The 18,574-nt window shown below is 45.7% G+C and overlaps 1 protein-coding gene across 3 annotated transcripts; it reads right to left on the bottom strand.

The window, feature by feature from the left end:
* Positions 1–880: 880 nt before the first annotated feature.
* Positions 881–18,100, bottom strand: LOC142582295 (succinate dehydrogenase cytochrome b560 subunit, mitochondrial-like). 3 transcript variants are annotated; one of them, XM_075691844.1, is made up of 6 exons: positions 17,945–18,100; positions 17,448–17,510; positions 15,500–15,610; positions 13,111–13,172; positions 8,864–9,027; positions 881–1,166 (listed from the first exon to the last, which is right to left on the bottom strand). In XM_075691844.1, exons 1-6 carry the CDS (start codon positions 17,959–17,961, stop codon positions 1,062–1,064), a joined length of 522 nt encoding a protein of 173 aa, XP_075547959.1. In that variant the 5' UTR covers positions 17,962–18,100; the 3' UTR covers positions 881–1,061. The 3 variants fall into 3 exon arrangements, with proteins under 3 accessions (XP_075547959.1, XP_075547958.1, XP_075547960.1); XM_075691843.1 differs by having other exon boundaries at positions 17,997–18,068; XM_075691845.1 differs by lacking the exon at positions 17,945–18,100 and adding an exon at positions 17,666–17,851.
* Between the last annotated feature and the right edge of the window lie 474 nt (positions 18,101–18,574).

Genomic DNA, 18,574 nt, shown 5'->3' with positions numbered 1-18,574 from the left:
AAACACGACCAATCCATTCTCTAGGTCACAACTGCTTTTCACAGTAAAAGTCAGAGCCCCATCCAGGTGCCAATTAATTCTGCCTACCAAAAATTTAGTTTTGCCGTATTTCGTGCATCTGCAGAATCGTGAAAAGCATACAGTTGCAGAACATATTAAGAATTTTCGTTTATTCAGTGAGTGCTTGTCCAGCTTACAGAATATAGATTCCATGCAAGAACTCTCCACAAGGAAAATCAGATATGAAACATGAATTATTTCATGATTAGCATACTTGGAAAGCACCAATCCAGCCTCTTGAAAATCGTGCCTGGCATAAAGCTCAGTAAAAAAACAATGAAAGAAGGGAAACCTCATTTCATTAAAACATGTTATACATATTATTCCTTTTGTGCTACAGTTCGGTGGGTGAAAGTTCTTCCCTTTTGTTATGAAAGCTTGCAGCACAGGTCGAATCAGAAGTGCTTAAATATGTATGTGACAGCTTTTAAATATGATTAAATTCTTCAGTGCTTTTGCCTTTGATGCACTATCTTGACCACAATTGTGCACACAATACCTGAAGGGGATATATATAGGACCAGCAAAGTAGAACCTTGGGGTCACCATTGACAGCAGTGGTTGCCCTCCTCTAAGCTTTTGCAACAACTTCTTTTCATGGCTCGCTGCCATGACTTGTTCTTATGATTATGTTGTTGCTATGGTAACATTTGTAGCTCAAAGCAAAGCCGAGGAACAGCTTCTGCTGTTTATGCACGCACATTTTTCAATGCTTGTCATCACTTTTTGCTGCACACGTTTAATGCTTCAAGGGGTTAGAAAAGTGAGCATGGACAGCATGAAACATAACTTAGGCGAGTAAAAACAGGGCAAGCTTCACTTAGATGCACAGCTGTCGCAGATTTTTTTATTAACAATCACAGATACCTTGACCCAGCATATCAAGAGAGTGTTGCACCTTTTTTTCTTGTCTGTGGAAACCCCTAAAAAAGGGACTCTGCATGTCAGTGGGCAGGCTTGCCACCTTGACCTGAGGCGCTGCAGGCAAGGTATAGGGTGGTCTACTTGAAGGCCAACACTGCTGCCGTCACAAGACTGAGACCAAGAACAAAAAAGCCTGTTGTGTAGAGTTCCTTGAGGCCATAGCCAAGGCCCAAATCCCAGGCCTGAAAGCACAAGTTTCATGTTCTGCAACCTGGCTTATTATACATGGCTACATGCACTTACTAGTAGGTATTGCATTAGAATAAGTAGTGCACAGAGTCTTGATTTTAATTGCATAGCAGTGTAGCTCTGCTTTTCTTTTTCTGCTCAAGTTGACAATAATGCCAGTGGTAGCACCAAATTTAACTAGACAACAAGCGAAGAAAAAAAAAAACAAACACTATAGCGTGCACAAAACTGCCAGTGCACTTTTCTGTCTTTTCTTGGTACTACAGCTTATAGTACAGTGCAGTCCACTTATAAAGATACCACATGTAACAATATATCGATTATAACAATGAGTTGAGTTGAGAGTATCAATTTATGCATAAGGTCTATGAGAAAAAGAAACATATATAACGATATGTTATTCACCGCATATCAGGTATAACGATCAAAATTCTGCCTTTTGGGCGACATTTTCCATGCAGAATAAACGTGAAATTTGCTTTGGTAAGTTCCCCTTAACTGAGACAGGACAAAATGTTTGCCTACGCAAGTTCTTATCTGCCGCCATTACCGCACAGCGCGTCTCAGCAGTGTGCGGGTTCAGAGCATCGCAAGTAGGCGCTGCATGTCACAAGACGGTGGCAGCTGCTTCGTGTCCACAAACACAAAGAACAGGCTACGAACACGCTATGTGGGGTGTGGTGTCCACGCTGTCAGCGCGATGGTTTTGCATGACTACTTCAGTGTGGTTGGCAGTCACGTCATGGAGAATCAGTGAGTCAGCGCAATCTCTGTGCCCATCGATGCGCTGTCAACGAGTCGTTAACGTGTGGTACAGTGGAACGGGTGTGACTGCTAGGCCTCATGTGGCTCACACGCCTGTCTGTGCTTGATGTTGGTTGAGGTGGTGAGCGCGAGGTGGCATTGGTGTTGTGCTGCAAGTTCAAACTGCTCCAAACGTGATGGCGAAGCATAACAGATGGGGGCAGCGAGCAGGTGAGTCACTGGTGCGCTGCGACAGGTGCGATAGGTGGCTCTACCTCTATGAAACAAGTTTCGAGGATGTGGAAGCTACGAATGCAGCGGACGGTTTCGGGTGCAAGCTGTGCATTTGGGTGGACAGCTTACACGTGAGCATACAGGCTGCGCAATTGGAAGTGGATATGCTTATAGTAAGGGTGGAAAGCCTACAGGAGGAACTGCACGGCGCAGAAACAGAAGTGGTGGCACTCCGCAATACGCTGCAGCTGGTGCGAGCCAAAGTTCAGTTAATTGCAGAGCAGCCCCTACAGAATGATGCGGAGACGTTGAATCCAAGTCAAGACATGCAAGGGGTGAAGACGCCAGTTTGTTCCTTGGAGGAAACCCCTAGAACGCAAGCTAGCATGCCAGGATCGACCAAAGGCACAACGTCTAGTTCGCCGAAACAAGCAGAGAATGGTCCTCATGGGCATACCAAAGACATCCAAGTGCAATTGACATCAAAAGAGACACTTAGGGATGTCGAGATAATGAAGCAGGCGAGTTTTTCTCCGTGTGTAAGTCAGCAAGTGAGTCTGTCTTCACAGGAAGACCTCACTGAATCAACACATGGTAAACAGGCCAGGAACAACACCTCCACCTCCGGGGCCTATGTCACAATTGATGACAGCAGTGATGTAAGGAAGAAAGGCAAGAACAAGCAACACAAGGACACCATCCAGGTGGAAGTACCACGTGAGGTATTGCTGCTGGGCAACGGGAATGTTCCCCGAGTGCCGGAGGCACTTCGACATATGCGTGAAGGTGAGCGTGAAGTCCTGTTCGGCAAGACACGCAACAGGCAAGTATGCGCACCGGTTGCTGCTTCGCCACCACGGCCAATTAAGTCAGAAACCCCCTTTATTGGTCCTGCACGTAGGCACGGTTGATGTGCTTAACGGAGCCCAACCCCATGTTGTTGCTGCAGCCATGCAACAAATAGTGACCGCGTACACACCAGCGCTGATTGTTTGCTAGTTGCCGGAGGCGGCCACGTGGGACAAGGAGGCAAAAGCGCGAGCAGTCATGCTGAACGCGGAAATTAGGAAGCTGTGTGCATCTGTTAGTGCGAAGTTCCTGGACAACACACAAGTACAGGAAGGAGAGGGACATTTCGCGCAGGATGGAGTTCACTACCTTGCCAACACAGCACATCAAGTGGCCACCTTGGGATGGCCACCTTGGCCATCAAGTGGCCATCAGGTCACATTGGGAAAGCAGCACACCATTTTTTAGGACTTGTGGAAGAAGAAAGAGAGTGCAGCTCTCAACCTCACCGTCCCACGAAAAGAAAATGTCCAACTGGGAAAGTACCTGTCACAGTGCCTCGACCCCCAGGCTCCTAGATTGGTTCCCTCAAGCCTGCAGCAGAGTTTTCTCTGTGTGGGGAACACGCGACTTGCTCCTCCTACACCAGAACAAAGGGACAAATCAGGTCACAGTTTCCAGTGCTTCCCAGTGCCAACCACCGGGGCTGATGCAATGGGCTCAGCTGCTGAGCCGGGACAGACCAGTGCATACTGCTTCCTTGAATCAACCCTCCCTGAGCCCGTCGACGGTGTGCCCGACAGGCCAGGCCGTGCTGCGTCCGCCAGTATCCCACATGCTACCTTTGACAATGCCTCAGTCACTTCTCCCATCTCGTGCAGTGCCATCGCCCAACATGGGATTTGACCTGGCCCGCATGGTTGGTGGCCTGGTGCGCCAATACGTTACCCAGCAGTGGTACCAGGCAATGCAATAAGGCCCAGATGGCAAGCCTCAGAGCACAAGCTTTATAACTATCACACAGCTCCCGACGTAAATGTCACGGTAATACAGGGCGATACAGCCTACTAACAATGAGCCCGGTGTTCAACCAAGCAGACAGGGCTGGTCAGGCAACACACCCGCAAACGGAAACGCCAGTTGAAGTGGCAATGCTTCAGATTGGGGTCCTTAAACCTCAACGCGGCTCACCAGCAGCATAAGTGGGTGCAATTATACCGTACTCTCAGTGTAGAGAAGTTTTCTCTCTACGCAGTGGCAGAAACTCACCTGCGGGACCTTGAAGAGCCCCCAATACATTCAAAGTGGAGCGGGGTGGGCCCAGAACAGATCTACCCAAAGTCACAAAGGGGGAGGGGTCGACTTGTTGTAGCGCCGCAGGCTTCAGGGGCAACACCTTGATGGGGACTGCAGAGACCACCTTTGGGTAACTGGGGATGTGCTTGGCGTAACCACTGCAGTGTGTGTTGTGTACCTGTCAGTGCAAGGTCTCAATGAAGAAAATGTGCAGCTTATGGAGTGTGTCCGCAACGACGTACACAGGCTGCGGGGCGGCAAGGAGCTCATCATTATTGGCGACTTTAACGGCGATCTCGGTGAACTACCTAGATGGCTGTACTGATGCAAACGACAAGCTCCTTCTGCAGATGGCAAATGATTTAGACCTTGTGACTGCGAATCTTGAACCACACTGTGAAGGACAGTTCACATGGTGTGCTCGTGGCAGTAGCACAACCATCGACTATGTCCTTCTCTCACACCGCCTTGGAATCTGTCTGCATAGATGCAGAGACAAGGAAGGCACAAATAGCCTCAGTAGTGACCACAATTGCCTAAGGCTCAACTTTAGCCACTCAGGCCAACGTGGACCTAATAGCAAAAGACGGCAGAAATTCCACCCATACTTGCCGAGCTGGGCCATCGAGGCGGTCACCACGAACTTTGAGGCCAGTGAAAAAAGGCTGCAGGGCCACTACTTATAAGGAATATGTGTCTGCCCCATCGTCTGTTATGCAGGGCCATATAGTTCATGAGATACGGTCAACACGTGCAATGACAAATCCATGGTGGGACGGTGAGGTTGAGGACGCACGGCAGGCAAAATGTGAGGCTAATGGGGAGCACCGCAAGGCTGTCAAAATGGTGAATATAGATGCTTGTACAGGGATGTGGGCCCACTATCTGTATCTCAAACAAAAGGTGCAAGCGTTGGTGCATTCCAAGGTTGCCCGACATAACCTGCAGCTCATGCAGGCTTTACGAGAGGAAGGCAAGCCAGCAGCCCATAAGTTTTGGCAATATGTGAGGTCACTTGACAGGAGAGAAGAGGTGTCGCTTATACAGCTCAAGAATGCGGTAACCGGCCAGACAATCACAGATCTCAAGGAGCACCTCACTCAGCACGTGACCCTTATGTATGGCGCCCCTGGTGTACAGAACGTTGAAGATAGGGACTGTGGGAACTCACTGCCTGCAGCCCCTACACTCGCTAGCAGTTGTGGGTTCACAGAGCGACGCTGGGAGGCTAGCAAGCGCACGGTGGATCATGGTCTGGCACGTCTTAGTGCATGCACAGCTGCTGGACCAGACTGTATGCCAGCATATTTAATGAAGGGCCTAGGGCCTGATGAACGGGAACAACTGGCCACTCAGCTGACTAGCATCCTTGGAGGCACACAGATCCTAATGGACTGGCGGCAGGGGCGCATAACGTTTATTCTCAAGCAAGGAGGCAAGATGGAGTTTGTCCAGAGCTACCGACCGATCATGGTCGGTTCCTTACCGGTTGTTCGCCTGGATACTAAAGGAGTGGATCGGTGCCTGGGCAGAGGCTAAGCAGGTGCTGACAGAAATACAAAACTGCTTTCGTTCGGGTCGCCGACTGGAGGATATCTTTATCCTCACTCGGTGCACGAAAATAGCTAGGTGCGAGGGACGGTCTCTGCTATGCTGCTTCCTCGATGTTGAGAAGGCAAACAACAATGTACCACATGCACCTCCGTTTGACTGCCTTGCCGCTTTGGATATGCTGGAAGCGTTGTTGTCAATAGTCCGACGTTTGTGTACAGAGAACAGTGTCACAGCGCGCTTTGGAGCTGTTGAGTACGAGCCTGTCACAGTGGTCAGGGGTCTTCGTCAGGGTTGCCTGCTGTCGCCACTGCTGTACATCATTTATTTCTCCAGCAATGAGTGAAAGCTTTTGAACTCTGGCCTCGGCTTCCGCCTCAGGTACACTACCACGGGGATAGACGAGAGCAACAAACTGCCGGCCTTGGCTTTTGTGGATGATGGTGATGGCAGAGTGTGCACGGGACCTTGTTAGATATCTGCCAGTTGGAGATCTCTGGTCTAGGGCTTCGCTTCAGTGCCAAAAAGACTGCGGTGGTCCAACTTGTGGGCGACTCGACAAGTGACATCTCGGTGGCCTTGGATGGAGAGCAGCTGATCCGCCGATCTGTGTACAAATATCTTGGTGTGCAGCTGTCCACGGCAGCAGGTATGTACAACATCCATGATAAAAAACTTCCTCACTGGACTCGGGGCCCAGTGCATATTACATCGCCATTGCTTGTGGGGCTGTAATCAATACGTCATGGTACGAGAGATGGAAACTCGTGCACGTACCCAGCCTATTGTTTGCCAATGCTGTTGTTTGTCTGTCTGCCAGCACCCGTGGAGGCAAGGGGAGGTGGGACGTGTTGCACTCGGCTGTCATGAGAAAGTGGCTAATGAAGCAGTGCAAGGGGACATGGGGTAGTCGAGCTTGGAAGCGCAGGAGGTGGACAGTGAGCTGACATTTTGTGGGCGCCTGCTCTCCACGAAGCGAGATCGATGGGCACAATGTGTTCGAATATTTGATGGTCACATGCCTTCGTACGGAGTGGGTAAGGCATGTCAATCGATTGGAGAAGCTGTTTGGTTTTTTCTAAGAACCACTGAATGCAGAGGGCGGACAGGCTTAAGCACACAAGGTGTGCCGAAGGGATGAGGAGAGACGCAGGTGGCAAGAACGCAGGTGGCAAGACGACAAGTCAACACTCACCCTACATCGTCAACACAAATGCAACATTGCCGCTGTGCACTTGTACGACAACACCTTCGGAAGCACGCTGCTGTTCCGAGGTGAGGGTGGGAGCCCTTTGGACACCTGTGCGCGTGAAAATGTATAACAGTGCTGTGACTAATGTGTTGAGCCACGCATGCAGAAGTGCAGATGAAATGATCGAAACAACTGGTGTTGAACTGCAACCAACTAGGCGGCCCCATAATGGCAAACACAAGCTTCGAAGTTGAACTGGGTTTTGGACATGAATGGGGTAGTCGACTCCTGTGCTGTAATGCTGACCAAGCGGCACCTTGAGTGTTGGAGAGGAGCAACGCTCAAGTGTCGATAGTTGTGTGCACCACTGTGCCCCTTGGTTTCCCTCCGCCCTGTACTCGTGGGTTGTACTTGTGCGTTGTGTAGTTGTGTGCAGCACTGTGGCCCTTAATTTCTCTCCTCTCTTACTTGCGGGTCGTTTATTTACAGTTTTGTTAATTTATTTATGTTTTGTTTTCTTCTTTTTTTAGTGGCTAGGGCGTGCAATTCATATGCCTTCCCGTTGCAAACGGTGAAGCCGCATTGCATTGCATCATCATCATCATCACAGCGTCGCCGGTGAGCGTGCAGAGAAAAAAAAATGTGAAGCGAATTGCGCCAGCACTCCCTTTCTACACTCTCCCTCCTCTTGCTCAGGGAACGCGGAAATGCACTGCGGAAGCAGCGGTCGATGCACCGACAAAGCGCAAAGCTGTGTCGCTTGCGAGGAAGCTGCAAATTTTGCAAGACTCATACAGTCGATGATATCGACGATATTGAAAACCACAAGCGCCATGATCATGAAGGCTGTAACCAGTGACGGTGCCGAAGAACGAAAACGGCTGGCTTTGTGCGCTAGGGCGAAACCCCCATGTGTGAAAACAACACGGTGGCAGCCGCTGACATTGCCGAACTGTGGGAGCACTTCGCAAATGGCGATAAAATAGGTGGTGCTTCGATGGAGGAGTTTCCGAGTGCAGATAACGCTGCCTCGTTCTGCAACGGGGCGATCATTGTCGCAACAGACGGTGGCACTGTGCGACGTAGGCGACGAGGTTGACAGTGGCCCATCTCTGAAACCGACCCCAATGTTCACACAAAGTGCACTGTCGTTGATAGAGTCGCACATTGATTTCATGCACTCTAATTTATAGCCGCCACTGCTCACGCCGCCGCTGGCTGCGATGCACACCGTGGGTGTGAACCTGAAACTTCCACGAAAGCAAGTACAGATTTCCGACTATTTCAGCGCGCCTAACGCTTGACATGCTGTTTAGAGGTATGCATAAACATCTTATTTTTCACAGCCATCTTTCTACAATGTCAATTCTTTATCGTATGTGGCAAATTCGGTTCCGGAGCTACGAAGATACGTTTGGCAGCTTTTTTTTTTCCTTTTGTATGTCAGGGCAGATCTAGCGATGATCGGTTATAATGATGGCATTTTTCGTTCTTCTTGATATTATTATAAGTGGACTGCACTGAAGTTTACATTCTGCTCTTAACATTCCCTTTTCTGTTAAGAATGTTAAAGCTTTAAATGTGCAAATCATACTAGACATTCAGTGTAACTTCTGTTTCTGGTCCGACTAAGAGCAGACATACGAGCTGCTAAACTAGACGGGCCTAGCTGCAAGTATGGCAGTTCTGAATACAAAATGCTGAACATATAAAAAGTCTCATCTTACGGCAAGATATTCAAGGAAGTGCACCAGCAGTCTCTCAAGAAACAGCATAGGGCTAGGCACCAAATTGCAACAAGAAGATTCCAGCATTTTATGGTCTTCCTTTAAGCTGGATGGTCTCGGAGGAAATCCTGACGTTTCACCATGACACACAACTCACCAGGTGGCGCATGCCATTGAAAGTGTGGTAGCAGAGGGCAAAGGCCAGGCCAAGCTTCACTGGGAATGTGAGGATGGGTGAGATGTGCATGGCCTGCAGGGCCTCCACATAGTGCGGGAACTGGTGCAAGCACACAAACGGCATCACACCCATTCCATACAGGCCTGGGCACGAGAAACAGATACATTGTGGTCATAAAGTGAAACTACTCGCACTTATAGCAAGTTCGTACTTTACATACTTTTGAGCATGATAAACAAACTTGGTTATACTGTACTGTCATGAAAATCTGAGCCAAATGTTAATTCTATACACGCAGCTGGGATTTTATAATTTCGCTCTTAAAGGCTGCTGATTTTTCCACTACTTATCAAAACCTTGACTACTATGTTTTGTTACTTCTAAGCAGAATTCTCATAGACAACAGGGCTATGTTACACCAATGAAAGAAGGAAAGCAGAAATCTGATCCTTTATAGAGTAGTTGCACCACCCTGCAAGTGATATGTATGATACTACAGCCTACGACATTAGTCACACAAGGCAGAATCGTGTCGCATAACCTCCACGTCATACCAATAAAGCTCAGTGTGATAATGAGTGGATAAGGTGGGCATTTCCACGTTGCATCGCAGTGACATACAGGCACTGGGGTTTTAAAGTGAAATTCAAGAAATGGAAGTTTGGCCCTCATGTTATTTTCCAGTAATCACACATTTGATTAAAATAGAGCTTTGAAGGAATACTTTATTTGTCTAAAGTGTTTTGGTGTTCTCTTTCGTGTCCCTACAATTTAATGTGGCTGTTTTCTTTGGATGAGAACAGTTGTGAAACCCAAATGTGCTTCTAATGCGTTGTGGCTGAACAAAGTGCGATAAGACGTCAGTAACGGTTGTTGCTGCCGATTTCTATTCCTCTAGCATTTCATAAACAGCAAGACACATACAGACAGACTGGCATTCTCTAATCTCTTCGGACCCTGTGTCTTCCCTCGTGGAAAACGATTTCATCATTTGCAAAGCTTAAAGGGACACAAAAGGCAAATAATAAGTCAACGTGGACTGTTTGAATACCATTCCAGAAACATCGCAACACTTGTTTTGTGACAAGAAAGGACTTAGTTTATGAGAAAATTGCATCTGAAAGGTCCGAATACTTTTTTTGAAATTCAAATCTCCCGCCACCCAACCGTGAAAGTGGTCACGTTGCGTACACCATTACCACCCTTTGCTGTTGTCAGTGAGTAAAACGGCACCCGACAGATGGGGGCAGCGAGCCAAGACACAGCAGTGGATTCGCCACTGCAGCTGCTTTTTCGTCAAGTGGTGTAGACCGTTTCGGCATCCCACGGCATAAAAGCGAAGTTGAATTGCAGTTTGTGAGAGTTCTGCAAGCCAGCAAAACCAACGCAGCACTACGCGATAACGAAACTGCTGAAAACCAAAAGCGTGGGCGGCGCAAAGTCGAGTGAAAACGAAACCTTTCGACCACCCGCGTCGTTGTCAAGGGTAATGTCAATAATTTCTTTTTTCTAAAAATGAAATAGAACTGGATAAGTAGCATTTTACTTCGTCTTATAATACAATACAATTATGGTTTTTTGCAACGAGTGGTTGCGTACTAGTGACAGAATTTAACTGAGGAGTGCTTTCGTCACCGGGCAAGTGCTTGAATGTCCCGGGGGAGTCTCGAATAATTCCCCGCATTTACCTCAGTTTCTCGATTATTATTGCTCTGTTCGTGATAATATTGATGCCTTAGAGATTCTTGAGCACTAATCTATCACTTTAGCTTAATTCAACATTTGCCAGTAGTGTCCCTTTATTAAGGAATAATAAGCTAAAATAATCTGGTGCAACATAAACCTAAATGCAGGTGACGCCTTACAGATTTGTCGGTAAAGTAATGAGACTGCCCGCCGTGTGGTGCAGCAGTTGCCAGTAGCGTGCTATCCGGAAGCAGGATTCATGGTGGAGCTTCTAAGCTAAGTAACGCACCAGGCAGCAGTTGTGTCCAAGCTCTGATACAGTGACGATATGAAGTGGAGCAAAAGCTGTTTCTGAGTTTTTGTCACGGCAGAAAATATCAAAAATGGAGCGCTCGCTGTAGCAGCGATATGTGATTAAATTTTGCTTTCACCTGGGCAAAAATGCTTCCGAAATGCTTGGCTTGGCTAAGGAGGCTTACAAAGATGATGCCTTGACAAGGGCCCAGAATTTCCGGTGGTTCAGAGAGTTCAATAACGAACGGGAGACCGTTGAAGAAATGGAATGATCTGGATGCCCTTCAATGAGCGTTTCGATGAAAATGTGGCCAAAATAAAAAATCTCCTGGACTCCAACTGTTGTTTAAGTATCAGATTAATCACTGAAGACCTCAACGTGTGCATGACAACGATTCACAAAATTTCTGAAAATTTGAACATGCGGAAGGTTTGTTCGAAATTGGTGCCAAAAGTGTTGAGCGATGAACAAAAACGACGAGTTGACGTTTCCCACGAGATGTTGGTGCATTTAGAAGGTGAACGGGACTTTTTAGACGGTATAATAGCAGGCGACGAATCATGGGTGTTCCAGTATGACCCCGAAACCAAGTACCAAAGTTCGGAGTGACACACCGTGAGCTCCACGCGCTCCAAGAATGCGAGAATGTCGAAGTCCAATGTAAAAACAATGTTCACTGTCTTTTTTGACAAGTGTGGGGTGGTCCACAAGGAATTTGTATCTCTGGTACAAACTGTTGATGCCTTGTTCTACAAAGAAGTCCTTGAGCACCTTCACAGAGACGTCAAACAGGAACGACCGGATATTGCCTATCTCTGGAAGCTCCACCATGACAATGCTCCAGCCCATACAGCTTTCGTTGTGACCGGCTACATGGCCCAGATAGGGGTTGCAACCTTGCCGCAGCCACCATACAGTCCTGGTGTCAGTCCGGCAGACTTTTCCTGTTCCCAAAACACAAGAGAAGCCTGAAAGGTCACTGCTTCGACGATGTTCCCGCCATCCAAGAGGCTCTCACAGAGTCTCTGAAAGAGGTTACGGCAGCTGACTTACAGGGAGCCTTTGCAACGTGGGCATTGTATTAGCAGTGGTGAAATCGACGCCCTGGGTTTGAAGAATTTTATTAACATGTACCGGTTGGATCAACAAATTCTTTCTACCAGACCCAGTCTCATTATTTTATGGACGAACCCTGTATGTTAAGTCTGTAACAATTCTGTGGCACCTGGTCTTCGAAAAAATTTACACCTTGCGTTAGACATACTGCTGCACTGTCACTGACAACAAAACATGAACGTGTTGTACATTTCAAAGTAAAAACAGATGATGCGTCAATCCAGAATGAAAAGTGAAGGCGATGAAACAACATGTTATGTTAAACCTGTATCTATGTGTTTAGAAAAACCAAAGAAGATTTTATCCGAACAAACAGCAGAAATAGATTCTATGTGTGCATGTGCAATCTGATCAAACGAATACTTTCTTCAGAATGTTTTTGAGAACAAGTGAAAATAAGAACTGACGTTAAAGGCATTGGGTCACTAGGATTTTGTTGGGTATAAGGAGGCTAATAATAAAGGTATTTTTGTTGCATTTTGACTTCAAAAGGCAAAAATGAGTTTGCCCAATATTAACGCATACTTTCTCAAAGAAATAACTTATTCATGCTGCCCATTCAAGCCACTCCATTGGCACTGGATGGATGTTATGAGCGTCCCCTTTAGAACGGGGAGGTTGTTTGCGCCACCAAGCTCTTGCTATTATACTGCCTAATGTCCTAGCTAGGTTAAACAATAAAAGAAGAAAAAGAAAACACTATGAACTCCCACAACCAAACTTTCTGATCCCCTATTGCGAACTGTGCTTTTGTACGTCTCCGTTTTTTGTCGTTTCCCTACTTTTATTCCACCAATCCTCCAATCGCCTCTTACTGCCTTACACTTAGCGGTGTATGTGGTGCCCTCTATGTGCAGGCCCCAAAGTAACCAAGACAGCCTAGCAGGGTTTGACACTTGAGATTGTTCACACAGTTACACAAAAATTGCCTATACATCAGTGTTTGTGTGAATCGGCAAAAAATCGTACAATCACTTCAGCTGTCACCTTTCTGCCTGCAACAAATGTTGTGATGCTTTAAGAACGGTAATCCCTAATCTAGGATTCACTGTTTCTATCTTGCATCCCTTTAACAAGATTAGAAATCAATTCTCTGGAAAATATGAATGCTTTGAAAAACAGCACTCACACACTGCCATGCCACAGCCAGTTGCCCTGTGTGTCAGTGAAAGCATTGATGTCATTTGCGGTCTGCAAAAAGAACAAAGCCAAAGAAGATTGCATGTCAGATTTGCTAGCATTGCATATTCAATTTAATATTGAAGTATAAATTCGCCACACATCTGTTTGGCATAAGCACCTTGAGCCATCTCAATTAACCTTTTATTGATGAGTGCTGCCTACAAGCAACATACCCGAAAAAAAATTTTTTCGTGCCGAGTTTCAGTATTGAGTAAGAAGTTTCTCACTAAATGTGTTTGGCCAACACTAAATGACAGGCAGCAAGCGTCACTTGTTTGTTTAGAGCAGGAACACTGGAAGAGGAAGAAGTTTGGCATGCGACTCACTGTCTTTCGAAAGCAAGATCAGAGGAGGAAAACGGGCCGGTGCAAGAAATCCAGCTACAGCGGTGTCACACGAGATGTAAAGCAAATGAAATGTACACTTATGGGTCACATATGATGAGAGCTGTCTTTACAAAGTAAATAAGAAGCCTTAGGTGGCTTGGAGTGAAGCCCACTTCCAGTTTTCTGCTTGGGGTTATCCCCCTATTACTAAATATTTCAAAAAAAAATATTTTCTTTTTTGTTTACTATGCTTATTCTTGATGTGTTTTGCACATTTAGATAAAAAATAAACATTTTGGGGGGAATTTATATGTCTCGTCCTTAAAGGGTTAAAAGTATCATACATCAGTATCATTCTGCAGGAATGCAGAGGGCCATATAGTTCTCAGAGTCATCAGGAAACTCTTGATCACTGCTGCACTTAGAAGAAATTAACACTTTTTGTCATTCAGCATTTACCCCTAGTGCCGCACCAATTCTGTACTATCAACTTTTTAAGCCATTAAGTGGACTTTTGTTCATATCTAGGTGCCCAAGACAAGGTGACATATCATGCGTAATTACAGGAAAGCTACACTGAAATTTGTGAGCAGGTTCTATAAGTTTGGAAACCACATGTAAAAAGAACACAGTGATGTTTGCTTTGAGACTTATACAAACAGCATACACAACATTAAGTCTGCTTATGTTCAAATTATTCTAACACAGATGCACCACGTAGGGAGAGCTCTCTTAAAGGGACACTGAAGGCAGATATTAAGTCAACATGGACTGTTAAAATACCATTCCAGAAACCTTGCAGCATTTGTTTCGTGCCAAGAAAAGACTTCGTTTAAGAGAAAATCGCATCGGAAAGTACGCATAACTTTAGCGCAGTTCAAATCGGCCACCCCCGAGCGGGAGAGTGGTGTCGTTGCACACACCATCATCACCTTTACTGGCGTCGGTGAGTAACATGGTGCCCCAACAGATGGCACTACGTTTTTTTCTTTTTTGCAAAATGTAAGCGCGCAGCTATGGTAGCGAGGCCATGGAGAAACTGAGCCAGGACAGAGTGTTGGATTCACCGCTGCAGTTGCTTTCGGTCAAGTGACGTGGACTGTTTGGGCATCCCGCAACAGAACACGTATGTGGAATTCTATGCTACTTGTAGTTTGTGCCAGTTTAGCAAGCCACCAAAACCAGCGCAGCATATGATAATGAAACCACTGAAACATGAATGCATGGGCAGCGCAAAGTTGAACAAAAACGAAACCTTTCAACTGCTCGCGTTGTTGTCAAGCGTAATGTCAATGAGTTCCTTTTCTATACATCAAATGGAACTGGACAAGTAGCATTGTTTCCCATCTTATAATGCAATGATCTTTTTAATGCAAGAAAATGAGTGTCAGTGACATAATTATAAAAAGGAGTACCTATGTCATCGCGCTAGTACCTGAATGTTCCGGGTGAGTCACAAATTGTGTCCTGCATTTATCTAAATTACTAAAGGTCTGTTAGCGATATGGATGCCTTAGATGCTCTCAAGCTTTAACATATCACTTTAGCTCAACTTAACATTTGCCTTTAGTGTCCCTTTAAAGGTTCTGAATGTGTTCCAGAAGCCAAGTCGATACTATACTATTTCACCATTTCGTTCATGGCCCTGGGTCCATATTAGCTGTACAAGTAAGAGAACAGTTCTAGCTAACCTAGAATAACCTGTCGCATGACATTGCACCTATATCCAGCTTTCTTATCTGAAATAATACTTGGCTCAAGTATTTCTTGGGGTATTACATCAGTACATCATACTCTAATAACAATGCACACCAAATAAGTTGCTACACAATGCTGTCAACTTGCGGGACAACTTTAGAGTTGTGAAAATGAGTATGCCAGTGACTTTCTTCTGTTTATACACATTACAGTCAATGCAATAAGTTTACACACTTCCAAGGTGTCACCACACGTTGATTAATGCTACTAAAATAAGACATGGCTGGAGAAAGAATCTGAACATGTCCTCACGCATAAATGCTCAGGTGAGGTGACAAAGGCCTCTTGAGCGACTTGTTCTTTTTGAAGAAGTGTTCTGTCACTTGCGCCTGCTTGGGGCTCATTGCTGACATTGGTGCAAAGCTGGCAAAGAAAAAGATGGTATGTACAACACAACCAGTCAATTTCTCTCAGTAGGCTGTACATACAGGATCAATGGCATGACCTATCAAGTGACACTGCTGGCACGTGAAAGGCACAAGCTGCAAGTATTCCTAATCCTAAATGCTCCATCGCACCTGTTTTAGTTCATCCCCTTTTGGGGCTAAGGACAGAATGCACGAGTGGTACAGTGCTAGTTATAACCCGTTTGCTGTTATCTGCCTCCGTGCCCTGCTTCAGCACCTACACTGCTATTTCAGCAGGCACAAAGTGCTTTTATTGTGTGTGAACGCACACACATGAAAATAAGCAATAACAGTAAATTTGCCAATATTTTGCACTTAAATAGGGAGCTGGAGTAGGAGCAGTGCAAGAAAAGAAAATGAGTAGAGCTGGCAGACGGTAATGTACCTCTCCTTGCCTCTGCAGAAGAAGAGAAAACTTGATCATAAAAAAATTCATAGGATAAAATATAGTACAATGGAACAATAATGAGATATACTAATAAATAAACTGGTATATTTACTATGAATAAGAGAAAAAGAATCATGCAGACGATACGAATACACATACATACTGCAAGAATCTGCAGTTGGCAGGCAGCTTTAGCCTGGGCATCATGCAACTTTTTCGAGTCCATTACAGATAGCCTAATATCAGAGATATCATTGTGGTATACGGCTGTGCTCTGTTATGCAAGTCTGAGCAAAGCAAAGGATGCTGCATAACTTTTCACAAGTTTCCTTCCACAAGAAATAGATTCAGGCTGTTTCAAGGAATGGCGAACGGAGTAGAAGGTTTGCAACAGGTATCCCAGTAAAATGATGCACCGCCGTGTGTCACATAAATGGTCACTATAGGTGATGGAAGCGTTTCCAAAATGCTAAGGTTGCTTATTCGCATGGCATGGCAGTAGCATAATGCTGGTGCAAAAGAAACAAACACAGGGATGACTTATGCCCAATTCATTTCTTGAGCTGGTGGGTAACTTATAGGTCTTAAAATAAAAGTGGTCATCGTTTTCCCCTTGAACCCATTGTGGTGGTTTCAAGTCTTAAACGAGAAGTGAACTTTACAAATTGGCAAAGGAAACTGTGGTGATTTTTACGAAGACTGTAAACACTGAAACTTAATATGAGAAAACTGCACGGTTTATTAATGCATTAAAGAATGCAAAACGAGCAGTTATAAAGCTATTTTAAAAAGCAGCAAAGTTATGTGCATACATTTTTCAGACTGGGGAAGTCAACTTGAGGAACAAAGTGATCGATAACAGCCGTGTGACATTACAGAAATTGTGTTTGCAAAAAATAATCAAATACGCAAGGAATTCGTTACAGCAGAACAGCTGGCATTCTCATGCAAATACAGCCCCAGCCGCCCGCAGGGTAGCAAACGAATAGGTCATAAATGCGACACCAATGGCCAGTAGTTGAACGAGAATTGGCACAGGTGGCTTCCATGGAAGCCAGTTATCTGTGCAGGTCTGGAGCTACGGTAGGTCGTAGTTAATACAACCATGATAGGACCCACAAAATTGGTTTGAATAATTGATGTTTGAATTAAAAGGAGCACTATCTGAATGACTGTCCCTACAGAAACTCCCATTAACCGGTGCAGTGAGGACACGTAACCTATCCACCGAGCGCTTTTAATGCCTCTGCTTTCCAATGAAAGACTCCTCACAAGTAATACATATCAACTGCACATACCACTCACGTTCAAAGTACATTTGACATAGCATTGACAGGAATACACAAATAATAATAATGCGTAATTCGCTCGGGTGATCAACCATATGATGGAAAATTGGACATACCATGCTGCAGGCGCGGCTGTCACTGGTCTTAGAAGCGACAGAGCACTTGCCCTGTTGGCAAACCTGAAATAAATAAAAAAAAAAACACGGTTGATGTGCGCACTTGTAGGCCAGCTGTTTGCACCGCAAACCATGACTGCTCTTCAATGCAGCTGTGCTGACTTAAGTGCTTACGCATAAATAGAGAGAAAATAGAAGTCTGGAGTGTCCTCACTAACCATGCCATCACTCCAATGCCAGGTGCTTAACAAGCTCCCCGGCACGCTGTACGTTTCTTCCAATCCAATCTCTAAAAATAGTTTGGTAACTTCCGTATACACATTGAAGCATTGCAGAGAAGCGCGGAGCGGGGCTGGACTGGCTCAGACATACCAAAGCACGGGCGCCCTAACCCGGCACGAGCAGCCTTCGAGTCCAACGCATTGCCACCACAGGATCATCGCCTTCATTGCAAAGTACAAAGGCAATTTCTTTGACATTCATCAATGACTACTTACCTCATTGCGTACGCCATAATAAAACGACACAGATCAGAAATAAATGAAGTACCCTTGAAGACACGCGAGGACGCGAGGAACCAAACGGCCGGCGCCCGTAGACAGCATATAACTAGTCACGAGTAGATGTCCAAATGTCAGATCGTTGGATCGGATTGGCCCATAGATTGGCCGAACTCAATGCTTGAACCAATGCCTCCTTTACTATAGATGCCTGCCGCGCCGCGTCCGGAGGTCCCTGTGGTTCAGGGTAGTCGCGGACAGACGGCGCTCGCTGCCTTTCTGTTGCGGACATAGAGTGTCATATTAGTGTATTTAGAAACTCTATGGTTGCGGAACATGGAGTTTCATATTAGTATACTTATTTATAATCTCTATGTTGCGGAGAAATTTACGATTACTAGACCAATGGCTAGACGAGAAACCGCGGGTCCTGCCTCTGGGACTATACAGTGTACTAGAATAGATACTGGGATTGCAACAGACGCCACTGAAACAAGAACGCTGACTGAAACCATAGAGTTAATATATATGAACACTATGGTTTAAACTAGCTGAAACATGCCGCTAAAATCTCGGAGGCATGGGAACGTAATTTAAGTTTGAAGCGGCCGCCGCAAATAGTGCTCG

Source organism: Dermacentor variabilis, chromosome 5 (genome assembly GCF_050947875.1).
Source record: "Dermacentor variabilis isolate Ectoservices chromosome 5, ASM5094787v1, whole genome shotgun sequence".
In the NCBI taxonomy this organism is placed as follows: domain Eukaryota; kingdom Metazoa; phylum Arthropoda; class Arachnida; order Ixodida; family Ixodidae; genus Dermacentor; species Dermacentor variabilis.
The sequence above is the reverse complement of the archived record's forward strand: the minus strand, read 5'-3'. Positions and strand labels throughout refer to the sequence as shown.

Bases quoted from the DNA above. Each gene is read 5' to 3' on its own strand.
- LOC142582295 (XM_075691843.1), bottom strand. From the start codon at position 18,052: ATGCTGTCTACGGGCGCCGGCCGTTTGGTTCCTCGCGTCCTCGCGTGT. The intron at 15,611-17,447 runs GTATGTCCAATT...TTTCTTTGCCAG, and splicing joins ACAGCCGCGCCTGCAGCATG to CTTTGCACCAATGTCAGCAA. The intron at 9,028-13,110 runs GTGAGTGCTGTT...TCTCGTGCCCAG, and splicing joins TGGCTGTGGCATGGCAGTGT to GCCTGTATGGAATGGGTGTG.